Below are 21,622 nucleotides of genomic sequence, written 5' to 3' on the forward strand. Positions count from 1 at the left end.
GATTGGCTGTTGCATGTTGGTCTCATTTGTAGTCGTAAAACAGGGAATTATATTTGGACCAGAGAAAGAAAGGACACCACAGAGACAAAAAAAAAAAAAACACTAAATCATCTTAATGTGCTGCATTTCAATGAGCATTAGATGTAGAGTTACATGGACGTTGAGAAATTAAGATTTGTTTAAAATTAAGACTTAAAACAGTGAATTTTTAAAGCCGGAAATTTTAGACTAAAGGATTGGAAACCTTGAGGATCAGGATTAATTTAGCGACTAATCATGCACAAGCCAGGCAACGATAATCATCACACGCTATTATGCAGAAGAGCCTTTGAATGTCAAGTGAATTACTCGAAGCTGTAATCCTAGCTGAGCTGTGTAACCTTTCCATAGTGTAACATCTACTTCAGTGTAAACATTTAGTGTGGATTATGGATCTAGATTTTCTGCAATACGATTATGGATTCAGCACTTTTTTTTTTTTTTTTTACCAGAAATTAAGATAACTTTCGCACTGATGATACAACTGACCGTTTCCTTTTATTTTAGGTTTTTGCAAATTTCTTGAATACAGAGCATGTACTCCTGCCTGTACAATGCTATAAAAAAAGTTACAGCAACAGCACAAACATACAAAATAGTTTAACAAATTTTTTTTTTTTTTCCTTTTTAAATACATTTTTTATTTGATAACCCGGTTCTCTACCCAAACATAGCAAAAATGTTCCAGTCAATTGTACACAATCTTTATTTACACGTGACCACTGGACCAAAAGTGCTTGGAGAATCCTGATTACTCTTAAGTTACGGATATTTACAGCATTTTACACCATTAATTTCCCGATGCCACTGCTGTTACAGAGTGTACAGTTTTCCTCAGAGTGGCCACGAGAAGCTTTGCAGCAATGTGCTTCTGGAGGTAAAGGTTCAGAAAAATAATAATAAAAAAACAAATTTCCAGCACAAACTTTTGGATTTTAATCTAAACATTAATATGCACAAGTTTCTGAACAGCACAAGTCATATCTAGATTCATGGTTTCATTCCAAATTTCTCTTCTCCTAAACAGTGAAAGCTATAAAGATGTTTATAATTTTTGCACAAAGATTGTGGCAGAATCAGTTAAAGGCCACGTCCTCGGTTATAGGATGCTTTGGGCACATTTATTGTGAGAAGGAAGCAAGTCATAATCGTATTTCACACACACACGCACACCCATAAGAAACAATGGCGAAATGCACTTCGGAAGGCATCTGACTGTCAGCCTGCTGGAACAGCAGTGTTTGGCGAGTGTCCCAAGTGGACAGTTCATAAATAGGGTCCAGTGTAGACGCCGGGTTATGGCATGTCATCTTCTGTGTTCACTATAGAAATCTGAAAAGGAAGACACGTACAAAGCAATGAAAGGTGATCTATAAGAACGATGATGTCACCCTAAATGTATAGAAGAACAGCACCAGCATTACGAAGGGAATTGGGTGAAATACATCATTCCGTTCAGAGAAGGCATGGAAAATCTACTGATAAAAACTATTCCAATTCGAATACAGACTTAACAAGAATATCAAATCACACCTATCTACAAGGAGGTATTAAAGATTTGGGAGACTAGTTTTGTAACGGGCCAACAGATGGCAGCACAAGGCTGCACGCAGAGCCATAGGGAGCACCGACCATCATTAGTCAGTGGGCCAAAAGACATGGTCCAGCTGGTGCTATTCTCATTACGTGCATCACCACATTTGCGATACTCACAGCAGGATACGTGTGTCCAACTGAGCCGGAGTGTCTGTTTATATCGATGTTCAGATCTTCCTCTGTAGTCTTCAAATACACTGGATTATCAAAATTCATGCTCTTTTTATTCTTTATCTGCCAATTCCGCCACATGAAGTACCCTCCGACGGCAGTAATGACCAGCAACACTACAGACAAGAGACACGTCATAGTTCAAAACAAAGCATTGATTTGTTTAGATAAACGTTTTCGTGGGTTATGAGAAGAGTACGATGACTTACACACTGGCAAAGCTGCCCAGGCTGCAGCTGATCCTTTGGCCGATTTGACCTCGTGTATGGAGGTGCTGAGATTTCTTTCTACATGGATTAATGAAAAGATTAGTGAAACTGATCAGTGTGACAGTAAAACATGCTGAAGTTATAAACAGATGTGGATGAAGAGGGGATTTTCAGCCTAAACAGAGACCTAGATGTTAATGAAATAAGAGGAGAGTAGAAGTGAATGACTGGACGCATGCATCAAATTAAAATAAGAGCACACAGAAAGCCAAAGCCTCTTTCAGCATAGCAGGAATCACACACCTGCCCGTTAGTAAACCTGAGTACAAGTGTATTCGCTGAGCCAAAGAGCTCAACACCACACAGGATCTACTCATGTTAGTAGCCTTCACTATGGGCACTCGGATGAGCACCAGCGCTTACCAGTGACTTCTGACTGCACTGTGACCTGGGCTTTTGGAGTGTCTTTAAACGAGGAGAAATAACTGTTTCAGTAGGATTCCTCACGTTAATTCTTATATAATATTTACAATAAATAAAAATCAATTAACCAATCTGACAACCACTGCTATGGATTCCAAAGCAAAAAGTTAGAAAGTGTGTTGAATGACGCATGCGGTCGTAAACACAGAGGTTCAGGCTCCTGCTTGATTGGCAGAAGTTCCCACCATGCTACAGCACTACTTTAAAGCCAGTTGGGCTGCATGGTTTTCATGCACATGCAGTCTAGAAGACTCCATTACCTGGAGGATGTGTGGGGTGTGTGAGTACCCGCTCTTCGTCATGTGGAACAGCTGTAGATGCCACTGTTACAAAAGAACATAGTGATATATAAAGGCAAAGCCATATATGCCACCTATTCTACATATTTAGGAATCAGAAGGCAAATGAATAACCGGTTAAGGAGCTTTAGAAAGCGAGCTGTGATTAGTGTTGCTGTGAGTGGATGTACTTCTGGGATGGAAGTGTTCGCATTAGTGAGTCAGTTTTGTTCACTTTTCTTTCGAATGGTCTGATCACTGGCTTTAATGGCAAAGAAATATGATTAAGCATAACTAATGGAAATGCAGGATTGGTGTACATAGTATTAGATTTGTTTTCTTGCCATGAGCACTACACATGTATTGATGCTTGTTTTAAAACATCTCCTGAATGTAAAACTGTAGCAAAACTCCAACCATATTTAGATGTAAACATTTCATTCATATTACGGGTGTAACGGTGCGCTTATTCGAGGGAGTGAATTAACAAATTAATAAATAGTGTTTTACACATCTGTTAAAGTATGCTGAAATAAATAGAACAGTGAAGTAGAACATCTTTAGAAATATTAAATATAACACCTTTTCACATCTGCATTACCCAAACGGGTTCTAACAAATATTAAACTATTTTATTTGATTTAATCAACTGAAATTTGTGTCTATTTATTCGATTACTCAGTTGAATCAAATATAATAAATAGTATGAAATGAATTTAATACATTTTATTTGTAATTTTTTCAAAAATGTAAACTGTGCATGTTTCACAAATGTTAATAATAAACTGCGTTAATAATAATATAAAAAAAAAACAAGCAATTTTATGAACCGAACCGTACCTTAAAACAGGAGGTACGTACCGAATCGTGAATTTTCTGCAATTTTGACTGCTGCTTTGATAACCTATAGTTCAACCTCAGACACTCAGATGTTTCACGTTACAGTACATTTCTTTGCACAAAGCAAATCACACTGGAAACCAGATGGAACTTTCTATATATTCACCATCCTTTAATCTCACAGAAGTTAAATATCCTCACCATGTGGACGTCATTATTCCCAGGTCAACCATACACTCAAACTGCAAACGTGTGTACGGAATACAGGGTTTTCACTGAAGGAGAAAACTACTGTTCTCGTTTTGTTGATTTGGCTGTAACTTGGACAGAAAGGCTTATGAAAGCTTGGCCCATTCCGCCACAATGGGATTCAGGTTCTTTATCTTCATCTACTGAAAGCAACCATGTGTTCGAGAACAGTTTTACTTCTTCTTGCATTCTTCATGGAAGCAATTAGAGGGCTCTCCTGTGACAAACGATGTGTTGCGGAGATCAGAAAAGACTTTTATTATGTCAAGGTTTAGGAGCCATAAAAGTATTCATGCAGCGACGGCTGTCATTAAAACCCCTTCGTACATTCCTAAGGATTCCCCTTTACTGTTGTGCTGTTCGGTTTCAAAGCAAAAGTCCCATCTGTATATTACTCAACATGGCATATTCTTTGTGAAAAGAGTATTCAGAAGGAGGACGGCTCCTGCCGGGCTTCATGTGGAGATTAAGAGAGGCACTGAGGGGGTGATGTGGTGGACACAGAGCCTGAAGGGAGCCATCAAGCTGCACAAGAACGACATTTCAAACTGACACACACAAGAAGTGGCAATAAATGGAACGGCAAAGGAAGCTGCTGCAGAATGGAAGCTGAAGACCACAATAGAATAGAGGAAGCCTAAGCACTGCATTAACCCTTAACCCCCCCCACCTAGTTTACTTGCCTGGTTTGCACTGCAAGCCATCCGGGGCCAGCTCCTGACCTTTGGGGCACACACACGTATACTTTGGAGAGTGCTTGTTGATTTGAGGCGCAGGCAGGCACATGTAGAAACAGCCTCCGTTTTCAACCTTCTCATTGCACCAGTTTGTGCCTACAAACACACGAAACGAAACAAAGCCCTCAGTTCGCTCATTTCAACCATCTCAGACTGGATCCACACCATGTTTCTCTGCGTGCAGTTCAGTCCTGCATCATGCCGTGCCCGTAGCTAATGCACTCACCAGACAGCTGCACGAGTTCGTGGTAGACAATGATGTCCTGTGGTTCATTCAGGTTGCTGGCCAGCATTATCACATCTGATCCTGTGAACTTGTTTGCCCCATAAATGGCCTTGTTCTCGCCATCTGTCCAGAAAACTCGATCCTATTTATATTAAAAAAAAAAAAAAAAAAAAAAAAAAAAAAAAAGATGGTGAGGGAGCTGGAAAGTGCCTACTAACTAAAAGTCATATTGCAGGGTTGCAAAAGTTTCAAACTTTCCATAGGAATCAACAGGAAACTATGGGAATTAATTACCAACCCCCCCTCAATACCTCAAACACTGTGAGGGCAAAAGGGTGAGCCAGGTAGTCTTGGGACTGCAGGACTTTTTTCCGGTTATCTCCATTGAGATCCACACTACACAGTGTGTGCAGTTTGGAATCCACCCAGTAAAGTCGACTTTTAATCAGATCTGTAAAGGTGAAAATAGTCAACATCGTTTCCTTACAACGTAAAATCGAAAAGTAACATCTGTCGTTTAACCAGGACTTACCGAGGGAAATACCATTGGGCCACTGAATGTCAGTTTCTACCAGGACTTGTCTATCAACCCCATTCATTCCAGACTTCTCAATCCTGGCCGGCTCACCCCAGTCTGACCAGTAAAGGAACCTATGGTAACAAATAAAATTTCATCCTATTGTTTTAAGAAAACAAAGTCACCCTAAAAAAAAAAAAAAAAAAAAAAAAAGAAGAAAAAGAAGTATAACTTTAGCATACAATAAAGACTGAGTTGGAATGTCCTACCCAGTGTATTGGATAAAGAATAGCTTGGATATATATTATATAATAACTGTCACCTGGGTTGCCAAGGTGCCTGGGTTTTAAACAATGGGGATTTCATGGGTGGCATTTTTAGGGATCCTTGTTTTGTAAACAGCTGCCTAGATTTTTTTTTCTAAAAGCAAATTTGCACCATTTTACACACGGTACACTCATTTCCCCAGACATGAGCTATTAAACAAAGGAAAATGTACGTTCAGACAGTTTATCAATACTTTAAGATATAACCTGAAAGAATAAAAATGGAGATCATGGCATGAACAATAAATGAATGTAATTTAAAAGAAAATCTCCATTTCCAAATGGAGAGATCTATAAGATTAGTAAACATAACACTAGATGGCAGCACAAGGATGCACACACAGTCATGGGGAGCGCAGACATTAAATTAATCATATATCCACCACAATGATCAACAGAACATATTCAGTTTTTATTCAGAATGAAATTACCCAGAGAGAGGATCCACTGCAATGGAAGCTGGCTCCTTCAAGTCCTTGTCAAACAACATTTTCTGCTTCGTGCCATTGAAATTAGCCACGGCTATAGTCTTACTGCTCAGATCTGACCAGTAGATGTTCTTGTAGATCCAGTCTACTGCTATTCCCACTGGCATTTGTACATCAATCACTCTCGTGTGGCTGCTCAAATTGTGGTCCAGTGCTGCACTGTGAAAAGCGATTAAAATACAATTATAGCTGATAACTTGATTATTTGTGCCAATTTATGCATTGAACCCTGGCATTTCAATACCTACTACTATCCATGCACCCACCCATGTAGCATGGCACAGTTACCTATAGATGGCTTTCTGTCCAAGGTCAGCCCAGAAAATCTTCTGATGGTTGAAGTCTGCGTCTAGTGCCACAGTGTTGCGCAGCTGCTCTACTATCTGCGTATACTCCCGTCTTTCCAGGCCAAGCTTCCGGATATCTCTCCGATTTGTAAAGATGAGACACGGTTCTTTGCCTGCAACGCAGGAAATGAAGTTAAAGGTCTGGCCTGGTGGCACCAGCAACCACGTGGCTTAATTTATGTCCAACTCAGGTTTGTTTAGTCTGTTAGATCAACCAATCAACACTGGTGATAAACTGTCTCCAAAGACAAACCTGAATCGCAAAGAGCCTTGGGAGCTCCTTGATTACCAATTTATCTCCCGTACTCAAAACAATCTCACCTACCTACTGCTTTACACACTCCTGTGCTGGAGTTCATCTGATAACCCTCATGACACTCGCATTTGTAGCCTCCCTTTAAGTTGATGCAAATCTGACTGCAGATCCCAGGATTCAAACACTCATTGATATCTGCAAAGGGAAAACAATGCCAATACTTTTACAAGACAAAGAAGCCAAGAAAAGAATTCCTCGCTTTTTTAACTGCAATAAAAGAAAGATCTAGATCGATGTTCTAGGTGCACTCACCCCCGCAGGTTTTATGATCGATGAGCTGTAACCCAGGTGTGCAGTCACATTCGTAGCCAACCACCAAGTCACGGCACAGGTGCGAGCATCCGCCGTTGTTTACGAGGCACTCGTTCACATCTGAAATAAAAAGCCAGGCCAGACATAATATTCACTATTCTACAGACAAGGTGTGAGGAATAGCAGAGGCAAAAACACCAGACTGATTCATCAGGATGCTCAATAAAATAAGTGATAAGTCAGTATTTGCAATTCACAAATGCTGCATCTCTGAAACCGCAAACTAAAATGTCAAAGGCTAAATTTAAATAGAACTCAAGCTAAGTAAAGGCAAGTTTTAGACAGAAGAAGGACTTCCTCTAATGAAAATACACTAAACTCTATAATATACCCCCGGAGATGACACACACACACACACACACACACACACACAACTATTGATTCAGTCTCCAAGGAGACAAACGCACCAAATCCAAGCACCAAGGTGAGCACTTTTCGCTTACTGTGCAGCACACATGCACTTCTCCACCTGCTGCTAATACAGTAATCTTACATCACATTTCACACATCTCTGTGCTCATGGTTTCACACAACAAAATGGGTTTTTATACTAGAGGTCAACCGAAAGCCGAATTTACCGATACGGATCGCTTGGTTGGATCGCACTTACCAACAACTTTTTTTAAAAATGGATACTGGTTTAAAAAAACAATACAAAAGCAACACAATGTAATATAATACTGAACTTTATTGCAAAAATAAAAAATGTGCTAAATGAAATCAATTAATATATTAATAAATGTAATAAATTATAGATATAATATAGCGCTCTCCATGCAGCACGCAGTCTTGTGTAAAAACAAACAGCATGTAGTGTCAGTGATTCGCCTCTAGAGGCCGCTCTTGGAATAACAGTGGACCAAAAGCAGGAAAACTAATCGGCTATGGATTTTTGCCGACTCTCTGTGGCGATTAATCGGCAAAACCAATTAAATGGTCGATATCTATTTAAAATTGAATTCTTAAATCCCTTGAACATGTGCTTTTCAGTTTTTTTTTTGCTAATTCACAAAGGTTATGGTTCTTCACTAATCACGTTCAACCACAACTCTTTGAAGAACAGTTTATCCAGTCAGTGGAGTTCAGAAGACTTGTAGAAACTGCAAATTTAAGAAGATTGACCTAGCAAAGACATATTGTATGTAAAGTCTTTTTATATTCCTTTATATATGATTTTTTTTTTTATTTCATGGAAAACCAAATTTTTCACTTACTACATTCTTTTATCGGTTCATCGCTCCAATCAGTGCAGTCCCGGGCCTTGTTACAGACTTTGCTCATCTCAATGCACTCACCACTCCTACACTTGTACTTGTCTGGGCCTCTACACTGTGTCACTATAGCGGTAAAAAGAAGAAAGATTTGTTGTGAAAACCACGTTATATAACAAAATGATACTAAATCCATACACTAAATCGTCATGTACACGGTTTTATATGCCAGTGTGTCAAAGAGTGAAATCTGAAACCCCAAGGTAATCTAATCAGTTACTACACTCCAGAGTTCTGCATTAACCAGGAGGAGTATCGACTCTGGATTCGACCCAATTTCTCGATATGAGACATACTGTGCAAACTTGACCTCATTTGTTGCTACAAGAAATCTATAAAAAGGGTTCTTTTTAAAAAAAAAAAAAAAAAAAAAAAAAAAAAGAAATCTAGATATTGGAAAGCTCTGGTGTGTCGGTGGCCTCACGGTTTTTGCAGTTTTCTTCATCAGTGCCATCGGCGCAGTCTCGGAAACCATTACACTGCCGGCTGCCATGGATACAGCTGCCGTCGTCACACTTAAATTGGTCTGGGCGGCAGGAGCGAGGAGCTGTGAGGGGTAATGGAAAAAACAGAGCTGCAAGTCACCTAACAATCTAAACCATGCCGGAGAACTGACCTCTAATAGGACGCCACACACACACACACACACTTCCTTATCTGCTGGGGATTCCTCCAGTTTTGGCACTTGGCCAAAGGCAGTGGCTGATTAGTAACCCTGCCTTTTAATAGTAGAAAACTTGCACCCATGGAATCCCAGTCGACAGCTGTGTATTTGAGATAATATTACAATTGCAGGACACGTCCTGATCTGCTTCCCACTGCTCGCTCTTGGTAAATAATGAATCTATAAACCTAACCGACTCACGGCAGTTTCTCTCGTCGCTGCCGTCTTTGCAGTCGGCGTCTCCGTCGCAGCGCCACTTGCGGTGAATACACTCTCCTGAGCCGCACTGCGTCTCGGTCGCCGAACATTTTGCAGACGGCGTGGGGTTCCTCCCACAGTGCGAAGACGACTCGTCTGATTGGTCCTGACAGTCTACGTCATTGTCACACACCCAGCCAATCGGAATGCAAGTCGCGTTGCCACACTTGAACTGGTCAGGGCCACATGAGGTCAAAGTGCAGTTGAATTCATCAGTACCGTCACCGCAGTCATCCTCTCCATTACACACAAAGTTGTGCGATATGCAGCGATCGCTGGCACAAGTGAATTCCAGAGGAGAGCAGGTGATGTTACCTGTAGGAGAAAATTCTAATTAAACAAATTATTACGGGTACCTGGTAGGGGTGTAACGATACGTGTATTCGTACTGAACCATTTCGGTGCACGTGGACCGGCGAGACCCCTTAAATTTACGTGCGGAACATAGTTAAAATCCGAGTTCCCTCAGGAACACATTGTTTAATCTCCGCCTCGTGTCACTGCGGCTGCTCGAACTGTAGAGGAAACAATTTTGTTCTGTGCACACACAAAACCGCTGCTACTTCCCATCATTTTTTTACGACGGTCTACCAATATGGATTCTTTTGCGTTTATTGTACAGCTTCAAGAATTTCTCTTAAAAGAAGAAAATCCTGACAATTCTGCATTTTGAAGAAGTGAATCAATGAAGGATGGAAGGAATTAATGAATAAATTAATTGAATGAATAAATAAAGTGTTTCTTAAAAGAAGACATTTTATATTGTGCTAAAATAACAGAACATACCTTTAGGGAATTTTTTTATTAAATGTGGGAGGAAAAAAATAAAATAAAAATAAATCATAATAAAACTTACAAACTTGAACAAATCTATAAATGCCCATTTATTTAATCACATTTTAATCAAGTATTGCATTAATTAATTAAATAATTAGTTATTATTTATTTATTTAAACCAAGAAGCATTTTAATCAAATTTGAAAAATAAATAAATAAATAAATAAATAAATAAAGTTAACCGTTGATGCTGTCAAATGTTAATAAACGTAAAAAAAAATTAAAAAAGCAAGCAATTTTTTGTTTTGCATTTCTGCGCATTAACTGCACCGAAAAGGAATTGAACAGAGACTTAAAAACCGAGGCACGTACTGAATTGTGAATTTTGTGTACCGTTACACCCCGAGTTCCCGTCTTCATAATCACCGGTTTCTGATCATTACCCTGAAGAACCCATATGTGCTGCATCATGTTTTTTTATACCCCCAAAATATCTGATTCTCATTAGCTAAATACCTGCTGTTACCGAGGTGAAGGAGGACCAGGACCAGAAATCTGTGCTTTATAAGCATCAAAGTCTTTTTTTCCCCGAATTGTACCAGGAACACAAAACAATCCAGGAACGCTTCTCTAAAACTGAAAGCTATAGTGTTTACTAAGCACTGGCTGACTCACATGCAATAAACAGCTACACTTGCATCATAAAACACCTGGGGCTTTCCTTCTGAGCAGGTTAAAGAGCAGTTGATTCATTACAAAACTTAAGCTCAGGCAGGCTCTGACTCACTGCAGCTCTTCTCGTCTTCTCCGTTGTCGCAGTCTCTCTCGCCGTCACATTTCCAAGAGACAGGAATGCACAAAGTAGAGCCTGTGCCACAGCTAAACTCATTCATACGGCAGGTTCTGGAGTCTGAAAGAAACAGCAGATAGCACGTTAGGACGAGCTTTTATTACAAATATTATTTATTTATATTCTGATAAAAACTGTAAATATAAACTTAAAGCACTCATGACAAAATACAACTATCGACAAATAATTGTAGGACCCACAAGAATAACAAGGCACACCAAGACCCTCATTGATTTAGCATTTACAAATAGACCTGAACGAATAATGAAGATTTATAATTTGATTACTGGACTCTCGGACCACAACATGACTGACTGTTAGGAAACTGACGAAGAAGTGCCTGCAGTACTTTGGTAAACCTGTTCATGAAAAAATACAGTTTATTATTCCTAAAAGTAGAATTATGCAATTTGAAAGAGAGCTTAAAAATATAAACTGGGATCTAATTATGACACTAGATGATGTAGAGGAGTGTTGTAATTTTATGACCACATTATTACAAATCTAATGGAAAAATTTACAAAGCAAATAAAACCTAAACAAAAAGATTTCACGGTGCCCTGGATAAATAATGAAATACGTAACCTTATTAAAAAAAAAAAACGAGATTTAGCTCTGAAAACATCTTTAAGATCTAAACTTAATACCGACCTCTTGACTTACAGAAGTTTTAGGAACAAGGTTGTATCTGAGCTGCGAAAAGCAAAAGTGACATTACACTCATTTAATTGATCGTGCTAAAGGCAACAATAATTCACTTTGGAGGCATTTAAATAATCTGACTAATAAATCAAATAAACATAAAAAGATTACAGAACTTAACATTAATGGAAATCGTATAACCGATTGTGCCACTATGGCTGATGAATTTAATTTATATTTTTTACAATCTGTTGAAGAACTAACAAAAGAATTCCAGCTTGTCAATCCTCTCAATTATCCATTGAGAGCAACCTCAACAGATTCCTTTTATATTAAAGAGGTGTCGGATATAAAAGTTGCAGAAATAATTAATAAACTTCCAAATTCTAAGTCTGATGACATTTTTAGGATGAACAGTTGTTTTCTTAAAAAGTATAAGGATGTCCTTGTCAAACCGTTGACCCACCTTGTTAATCTTTCTATCAGAAACAGTACATTTCCCAGTGCATGGAAACAAGGTATAATTATTCCTGTGTTCAAAAGTGGTAGCCAAGACTCAATGAGTAACTATCGCCCTATACGGGAATTGTCCATATCATGTTATTTGTTTAAATTGAAGTAGTTTAGTATGTAAATTGTACTGTGTTTAGAGCCCAACCAGGGACAGGCTTTGAAAATTAGCATTTGCTATAAACTTTTTATGTAGCATTTCAGTGACAAGCTTGCTTTGACACTATGTATGTTGCATTGTCCCTGTCAAATAAATAAAATGAAATCATCATTTTTATAAACACATGCCACTTTTATAAAGGTTATGAAAGTCTGTGGTTAATCCTGGGATAAGTGTTTAGCAACATTAGCACTTTTGGACTTCTCTGAAACTTTCTGAGGAACCAGTACAACTTGAATTGCTTCATCTTGGGGGAAAAAAAAAAAAAAAAAAGTGTCATCTAGTCCATTCTTTGTTCTTCAAAGATTTTAATGTGCGTAAAATCAGTTTAAATGTGAACCTGAAGCAAATCTGTTCTGTTGCATGTGTAGAAATCATTTGCTTTATAAGTGACCGGAATCAAAAGATTTGGCAACTGTAGTTTTTAATGTTACAACAATACGGACTTCGAATCCAGTGCAAGTCGTTGCACATGATCTCCAACACGCACATGATCTCCAACACGCACATGATCTCCAACACGCACATGATCTCCAACACGCACATGATCTCCAGCCACATGCACACACTGCATCATTCAACGTATTATTGATGTTAAACAGCTGGTCAGACAGACATGTTCTGGATGTCTGCCACATGGAACAGCACGTCAAACATACAAAGACTGGCTGAATTGTGCAACACTCTAAAACTTAATACAATGGATCAGTTTGCATCTTTTATGAAAGACGACATTTAAGCCAATAGCGCTGAAGGCGATAAAAAAAAAAAAAACATCAGTATACAAAGGTTTTATTCAGTATACCAGAATTTATGTGGTCGTACTGTATGATTAAAGAGACACTGAGTTTTAGGCCCTGTGATATTATGCACAAGTTTATTCTTGACCTTCTTTCGAATGTCAAGTTTCTTTGAAACATCCACAGGTCTTGTAATGTTTATCGGCAGCTGGGACATGTACGTGTCGCTCGACGTGAATACAGACAAAAAAGGAAAAATACTTTTAACTTTAAAATTGTTAAGCTTAGATTTTGTCCCCCCCATAAAAGTCCAAGATATTTTAGATGGTCATTTTAAAACTTCTCTTTGATCTGTGCTCAAACCCCAGACAGACAGAAAACCCCAGACAGACAGACAGACGGTATCTGACCTAGGGAAGCTCTTTGCGCTATGCCTGATTAAAACATCTGCTTGTACTCCTCAGTAAGGATTGATTAAGTGCAGAGTCGCAAAGGAAATTGGGATGTAACCTGATCAGACACAAGACAAAGACACAGACACAAGGAACGATCTGCTGCCATTACCATGAATGACACAGCTGCTGAATTGTGGTAAAGGGACTACACATCTGCAGTGTGATGCATTTGGGAGTTCAGCAGAAAATAAAGACTTGAGGGCGATGCAGCCGAAAGTATCGGCTGTTAAGAAACATTTCCAGTCACATTTTTTCCTGATTCATTCTCCCACGCTCTGAGAGACTTGGAATTTGGCCTTGAACGCAAGTCCAGATTAAATTTTTTTTCAAACATGACATTGAGGCAGCGACAACAACAAAAACGATTTGACTCACGGCACAGCTCAAAGCTCTCATCCGAGCCGTCTTCGCAATCCGGTTCTCCATCGCAGTGCCATCTTTTGGGGAGGCACTGACCGTTGCGGCAAACGAAGTCCTGCGGCGCACAAGTCTTCCTCACTGTAACAGAGACGGGATTAGAAATGAAAATCTGAAGTGAGGAAAAATTTACAAGATAAGCAAAGATTTTTTACATCAGGAACAAAAGCCCTGCCTGAGAATCTGATGGTGGTATCGAAAAGTCTGGAGACTCGCTCTGTTTACAAAAAAGTACTTTATTTATCTCCACACTGTCACCTTCAAAATAGTCTCCTTGCACAGTAATACAGAGCTCCCAGCGCTCTTCTGGAACATGTCCTGAAAGTCTTTTAGAAGCATGTCGAGCACCTTCTGCTATTTAAGGGTGTTAAAACCACAAGCCGGATCTTCATCTTCAGGAAGAAAATGAAGTCTGCAGTATCCAAATCTGGTGAGAAACTCTGGTGTGAGCAGACCTCGACGACAGGGTGCACACGTGGTCAGAACATCACCATTCACACTGATCTTGTTGTACACAGGACGATGTCTTTTGGCACACTGATTTAAGAAAGTCGGTGCTCCCTGTGACTGTGTTGGCGTGTTACAAAACTAGTCTTGAGACTTTTTGATACCACCTCTAATGTGTTTATTTACTGCATTCACTTTCATGCAGAAGAATGGAAAAAAACTTTTTCAGCAGTATCACTCAATGCTTTTTATACATTTTAGTTCCTGGCAGGTGAACTTCAAATGTGTGCATCATCAAATGTCTAATTGTACATTATGCGTTATTGCTATTTAATGTATCTGACCAGTTTCATCCAGCTTCGTTGTTTCTGGTGCAAAAAACTGTGGGAAAATGGAAGTGGAATTGCATTTTACTCTACTCTGCCAAACTCACACTATACACCTCCGTGAAGCAAATGTATACTTTAACAGTCATGCCCTACAAGACCACAAGGAACCCCCCGTCTCCCCCTTGGCACAAAGCCCAGCCCTAATATCAGTCACTTCATGTCCACAAGTGTGCACTCCAGCGAAATAGGCTCCTGTGGCTACAATGGTCATTAATGCCTAGAGGGCTTCTGACACATAAATTAGCATGATCACTAACAGAACTAGAAATTTACACTTACTGGGGTTAGAGAGGGCACTCGGGAACCATCATTCAGGCTTGGATTGAAACCTTGATGACTTCATGGTACGTGTTAAACTAATAAATTACATCATCTCACTTATATGTGTGCCAAATCCTACCCTCATCCACTTCGTTTTCCCACCTCTGTATGTGTATGTCCCAGTTACCATAGATACAAAGAGAGCAGGATCTTCCAGACCTTTATGGCTCCTATTGTGTAATCATGCAGATGTGTTGGTCTGCTTTTTGTCAATAATTGTAGCAACTGTGGCACTTTTTCTCAGAATTGCTTATGCTGAGACACACAAGAGCCACTGGGTAAGACTGTGTGAGACTCAAAAAACTTTCTGCAGTTCCACACTATACACATTCATTGTGTTATAAGGTCATTAGGGGTGGTGTTCTAGAAAACTCACAGAACAAGCATTTTCACACACACACACACACACACACACACACAGACTCACCACACTTGCTTTCATCACTCCCATCAGTGCAGTCCATGTCACCATCGCACTGCCATACAGATGGGATGCAGCGACCGTTCCCACACTGGAACTGTGATGGCTCACATTCTATTCGAGAGCCTGAAATAAGAATAAAAGGACAAGTGACAATGTTGGTCTGATTACCAAGAAAGGCACAATCGCAGTATTACTAACATTTACAAACATTTCATGTGACGCCAAACAGATACAAAGAGGAAGTGCATCATACATGGCTTTTGGGGAAGTTTAATTTTTTTTCTTTTAGGAATGACAGCATAATATCTGGCTAAGATCTGAGCCATCCATCAGGTTCCTCAAACATGTGGTTTTTAGTCATATTTAAATCTCTTGCCTTGAGGAGAGACAATGCACATTTAAATGAACAATGAAGTTACAGCAATCCCTCATTCATCTTTATTGGCAGTCAGGAGATCGTTTAGATTTTGTGAAGCAAAACCTCAAAATTATTTTGTTAGAAATATTATTCAAATGAAACTTTTGCATTAAATCCAAATGCAGACAAATTCATACACATTTCGATCGCTGATCTGTAGACAGTGCCATCGTTTTACTCTGCCACACTGCACTAAAACACTTATCCATACAGCTTTATCTTTTAAAACTCTCAAACATCATTTGCATTCACCCACAAACACTTATATCCAAGGGAAGGAAAAAAAGCAGCTCTGAGGGACTTTGCACTGAGGTAGAGAAGCCCTGGTTCAAGATGGTGTTTAATGAAGAGCAATTCACTGCAGAGTTCAGAACTCTGACTCAATTTACACCTCGGAGTCTACTCTACTAATTACACACACTCACGAGGTGCATTCAAGGAGGCAGAGAAGGAAACTAATCTTTTTTATTTTTAGGAATAAATTAATGAATGCCAGATTAACAGAGCTGCACAATCAGCCAGCAGAGAAAAAAAAACCTTTAAGTACCACACAAACAACAACAGCTGTCCACAGCTGGCCAGCCTGCATTTACTGACCACACATCCGCTACTTGAAAACAATGCAACATTCAATGTAGAACAGGCTGTTCGGACCAACGAGGCGGCAGACTGGATCACAGAGCAGGCGGCTGGCACTGCCAGTCACAGAAACCTTGACTGAACCCCAGAAAAAGTGATGTGACTTCAGCAATTTGTCAAAGCATACACACAGAAAGGGGGAAATTACTTATTTTTATTGTGCATAAAAAAATAGAGTGAAATAAATAGAATAATAAAAAAAATAATAATTGGTTTACACTGTCTCAGAGAGCCATGCATGAGGACCCTCAAACGTGTGTCAGAAGGATGTGAGGGTGGTGCAGGACATGTATGAGGACAGTGTGACAGCAGTGAAGCGTAAAGTAGGAACGACAGTCTGGTTTAAGGTGGAGGTGGAACTGCATTAAGGATCGGGTCTGAGCCCTTTTCTGTTTGCAGTAGTAATGGACAGGTTGACGGACGAGGTCAGACAGGAGTCTCCGTGGACTATGATGTTTGTGGATGATATTGTGATTAGTGGTGAGAGTAGGGAGCAGGTGGAGAAGATCCTGGAGAGGTGGAGGTACACGCTGGAGAGAAGGGGAATGAAAGTCAGTAGGAGTAAGACAGAGTACATGTGTGTGAATGAGAGGGAGGGCAGTGGAGGGGTGCAGTTACAGGGAGAAGAGGTGGAGAAGGTGGAGGAGTTCAGGTACCTGGGTTCAACAGTGCAGAGTAATGGAGAGTGTGTTAGAGAAGTGAAGAAAAGATTGCAGGCAGGGTGGAGTGGGTGGAGAAGAGTGACAGTAGGAGTGATTTGTGAGAAGAGTATCTGTGAGAGTGAATGGGAAAGTTTATAGGACTGTGGTGAGACCTAAAATGTTGTATGGTTTAGAGACAGTGGCATTGAGTAAAAGACAGTTGAAGCTGGAGGTAGCAGAGCTGAAGATGTTGAGATGTTCGTTGGGAGTGACGACGATGGACAGGATAAGAAATGAGTTTATTAGAGAGAGAGCACATGTAGGACGTTTTGGTGAGGGAGGTGAGATTGAGATGGTTTGGTGCAGAGGAGGGACATGGGGTATATCAGTAGGAGAATGCTGAGCATGAAGCCACCAGGAAGGAGGAAAAGAGGAAGACCAAGGTGTAGAGGACAGGGAGTATGGGGACGGATGATCCACTGTAAAGACCCCTAACGGGAGCAGCCGAAAGAAGACGACGACATGAAGCTGGAAATCGCTTTGTGAAAAGCAAAAGCATTACATTATACCTCATTGGTAACACAATGCAGGGGAACAAAGTCTGCATTCCAAGGTTTGTCCTGCTGCCTATACAAATGCATGTTGCAGGAAATGAAATATAATCTCTTAACACATTCTATAGCACACGTTAAGTTTAGCCACAGTCATATGGTGCTCAGCAGATATATGTTTCCTGTGTCCTACAATATCTGGAACTAGTATATTTGGAGCCCCGGAATTGGCATACATTACATACAAAATGGGTCAAATGCACTGCAACCAACTTACATAATTCACAGTTCACTTTCCTTCGATTTATTCAATTTAATGAGCTATAAATATAAAGAAAAATAGTTGTATTCATCTCTTGTCTTATTAAATGCTCTATTTGGATCAAAATTCAGAATCTGTATGATTAATACAAGCAGAACAATATTTCTCACCCCAGGTCAGGCATCAGATCAGACTACGCCAAGTAATAACACTGCGTGCTCTTTAGATGGCCATGACCTCATAGAGGCTACATATCACAACCTTGGACTTAAAAACAAATATGAAATGCTCACGTCCACCAAAGGCTTAAAATAACGGCTAAAGTATAACTGCAGACTAATACAATACAATCTTAGTGGGATAAAACAAAACTACATGTAATATGCACCTTTGCACTCCCATAATTTGTGTATACACGTGTGCACCTCTGGCTAGACGTTAACTGCGTTTCATGGTCTCTGTGCATGTGTTCAGCACAATGAAAAAGTTGAAACTAAGCTAGCCTCTGCTCTAATCATCTCGCAAAACACCGCCACATTAGATTTTTTTCTATGTTGAATGTTTATTTAAATACTGTGAATCATTAAAAAAAAAAAAAAAAAACACTACGCTAGCTGAGAACTCGTCATCCATTAGTATTTAAAAGGTCACACCACAGTCAAGAGACATTTTGTTATAGGACAAAAGGCAACATCTCCAGTCACCAGAGCAAAACCGCATACGACTGAACTGGATGCTAAAATAGCTTACGGACAGCATGTTGATCCTCTTTAATCAGCCGCCAAGCAGTGTGTGCTAAATATAGCATTTAACCTAGTGTTAGAGAAAAAGTCACTTCCATGAGTATTACCATGTTCCTCTGATAAACTGTGGATAATCTTCTCCCCAAGGAAGCATAAAAACGCAACATACAGAAGGACAAATTCAGCTAGCATCACAATAATGTTAGCATGTGCGTCAAGCAATTAAATTACAGTCCTACAAATACAGAGACCCCATTATACCTCAACACCAGTATCTGAAGCTCTCGGAAAGCGCTTGACTAGTCGAGCAGGTGTGTAAATAAGATCAGAATTCTGCAGTGAGATGTGCGTTTAGCCTGATGGCTAAGATTAACCTGAACACACATCATTCCCTAGATGAGGGACCAGGAATATATTGGTTTTAATCAAATTCAGATTTATTTTAGGTCAATGCACTTTGATTCAGACAGAATATGTTTTCAGATCTTTAACAAATAATTAGCACAGTATATGAACAAAACATCAGTTTACACCTGAACACAAGATTCACAAGGCTTTCTGAACATCCAATTCAGTCTCCATTTGCTGTTCTAATAAACTCCACTCTTCTGGGAAGATGTTCCTCAAGATTTCATAAAGGTTTTGCTCATTCAGCTACAAAGTGTTAGTCTTAGTAAAAACAGGTAGCGATTAAGGGTAGATGAGGAGGCCTGAGGGTGCAGTAAGCACTTGTACACAAGCTCTATAGCAGGAGATCTTCCTCTCCAACCCATGTAAAAGCATATCTTCATGGAGCTGGCTTTGGGCACAGAAGGATGGTCATGCAGGAACAGGGTTGTGTCTCCTAGTTCAAGTGGAGAGAAAATCTTCAGTTTCAAGGGTGTTAAAATGCTTTTTCTTGTCACTGATAGAAGGCTGAAATCAAGTAATACACGGAGAGACCAAAGCAGTTCATGTAGAACATTCAGCCCTGAGGCACTCACTAGAATTTTGATCCAGTTTAGGTTTGGGTTAAATAGGTGTACAATTTTTTTCCGACTAGCCAAATTTATCCATATTTTTGGAAGTTCCGCTCCATGAGGCGCGTTGACAAATGAACCAACTATTTCAAAGGCAATTACGCAACGTACAGGTAATCTGCCCCCACACACACACACACACACACACACACCTCATCTACAATGTTGCATTGCGTACACACACATATTCCAGAAGCACGCAGCCAGACTCAGGCCCTGTTGTACAAATCAATCCCCAAATGATCTCCTCCAAAAAATACATTTAAATACACGCGCGGTAATGAAATCAGTGGCGGTGAAGTCCTCCAGGACGCGTGGAGATAAAAACGTGCCAAGCTGCACGTTGCTACCAAACACTTGAAGGCCCAGGCGCCCAATTACACAATGAAGGCTCGCTTTGGATCCAGCATTCACAAGCCTTTGCACAGAATCATGAGCTCGTGCTACATTGACATCATAAAGAAACCTATGCGAGAGAGAGAGAGACGTTTTGGGAGTCCCGGATCCGCGCGCACCTTTTTCATGCAAACCTTCAGTAATTCCCCTCCCGGTATTATTGCTACTCACCGTCGGTAAATCCGACCATCTGGAGACACAGTGGCAGGAGAAGAAAGCCCAGGACGCACACGACCATTTCTCGCGCGCGCGCACACACACACTTGTTAATTGTCTCTCGTGTGCGCGGAGAGCCGCAGCGCGAGCGCTCGAACCAGGTGCGCGAGAACAGAACAAAAACAAACCAAAAAAAAAAAAAAAACCGCAAAGCCAAACCCAGAAATGAAGCGCGAGCCTGAGCCGCGCGCTTTTTATATCATCCGGGCAGCGCGTGCGAGCGGCTTGCGCGAGCGCCTCTCATCTTCACGTCCTCCTAATTACACCCGACTGCGCGTGCAAAAACCCCTAGGCTTACGAAACGACCCCAAACCGGTGTGGCTGAGCCGAGGGCTTGTGGCTCTCCCTCTTCTCCTCCTCCTCCTCCTTCAGCATGTCATTTTCACGCAGTTAACCCTTTCCCTACCAAAACCGACATCCTTAGTGTGTGTGTGTGTGTGTGTGTGTGTGTGCGTGCACGCGCATGCATGCATACATATTACAACTTAAATACATCCAACACACCTTCTGTAACAAAAGCGGATTAAGTCTCATTCAGCATGTAATGTATTACGTTTAAGTTTCTGGGAAGCCATCAGTTTCTGTAGAGCATCTCAAGTGCCACCAGGGTTCCTGAGGTTCCTCCTATCAGCAAGAGCTCATCACTGGCCTGATTAAGAAAATACAATGGAGTGCATAATGACTATATGGTATTAAAATGTCTAAAAAGTGATCATGACTGTCCCTCAGTCTACAAGGTCTCAAGTGCAGGACAAGGAGATCCTTAAGCAACTCATAGTTCTGCCTATTTTGGGGTTTTCCCAACATAAATACACTATTTGTTCCTGCTCTATCTGCTCATTAGATCCATCAGATGTGTTGGGAGGGAAAAAGGAAATAAAAGCATGCTCAGGATTCTCTGAAAACGTGTGCTGTGAACAAATAAGTGGTGATGAACCATAGACCTAGAAGGTCTGACACAATGTTCTCCACATTTTTGCTGACAGTAAAGAAGAAGGTAACAGATACATTATGTAAAATAAAAATCTTTTTGATTTGTAGTTTTATAGTCGCTTTAGTAAATAATATCAATATCAATGATGCCTGAAAATCAGATTCTATGCTCTGCTTTATTAAACAATTTTGCTTTCAGATCTTCTCAGTTATTAACTATACAGTAGCTTTCAGTAACATCAAAATGATCACTTCCTCCTCAGAGGGTCTCTGTGCTTTAGCTTCATTAGCAGTAGGTTTCCACCATATGTTATCCGGTTTAATTTCCCAACACACACCATTATA

The 21,622-nt window shown here is 40.2% G+C and overlaps 1 protein-coding gene across 3 annotated transcripts; it reads right to left on the minus strand.

The window, feature by feature from the left end:
- Window positions 1-518: 518 nt before the first annotated feature.
- vldlr (very low density lipoprotein receptor) lies at window positions 519-20,777 on the minus strand. 3 transcript variants are annotated; one of them, XM_083567951.1, is made up of 20 exons: window positions 20,300-20,777; window positions 15,463-15,582; window positions 13,837-13,959; window positions 10,892-11,014; window positions 9,271-9,642; window positions 8,830-8,952; window positions 8,349-8,471; window positions 7,075-7,194; window positions 6,832-6,957; window positions 6,448-6,619; window positions 6,103-6,318; window positions 5,361-5,479; window positions 5,140-5,279; window positions 4,829-4,970; window positions 4,549-4,698; window positions 2,759-2,821; window positions 2,439-2,480; window positions 2,016-2,093; window positions 1,753-1,922; window positions 519-1,371 (listed from the first exon to the last, which is right to left on the minus strand). In XM_083567951.1, the coding sequence occupies exons 1-20, from the start codon at window positions 20,364-20,366 to the stop codon at window positions 1,336-1,338; spliced, it is 2,625 nt and encodes an 874-aa protein (XP_083424077.1). In that variant the 5' UTR covers window positions 20,367-20,777; the 3' UTR covers window positions 519-1,335. The 3 variants fall into 3 exon arrangements, with proteins under 3 accessions (XP_083424077.1, XP_083424078.1, XP_083424079.1); XM_083567952.1 differs by lacking the exon at window positions 2,439-2,480 and having other exon boundaries at window positions 20,300-20,766; XM_083567953.1 differs by lacking the exons at window positions 2,439-2,480; window positions 2,759-2,821 and having other exon boundaries at window positions 20,300-20,766.
- Between the last annotated feature and the right edge of the window lie 845 nt (window positions 20,778-21,622).

Source organism: Silurus aristotelis (genome assembly GCF_946808225.1).
Source record: "Silurus aristotelis genome assembly, chromosome: 18".
Classification (NCBI taxonomy): domain Eukaryota; kingdom Metazoa; phylum Chordata; class Actinopteri; order Siluriformes; family Siluridae; genus Silurus; species Silurus aristotelis.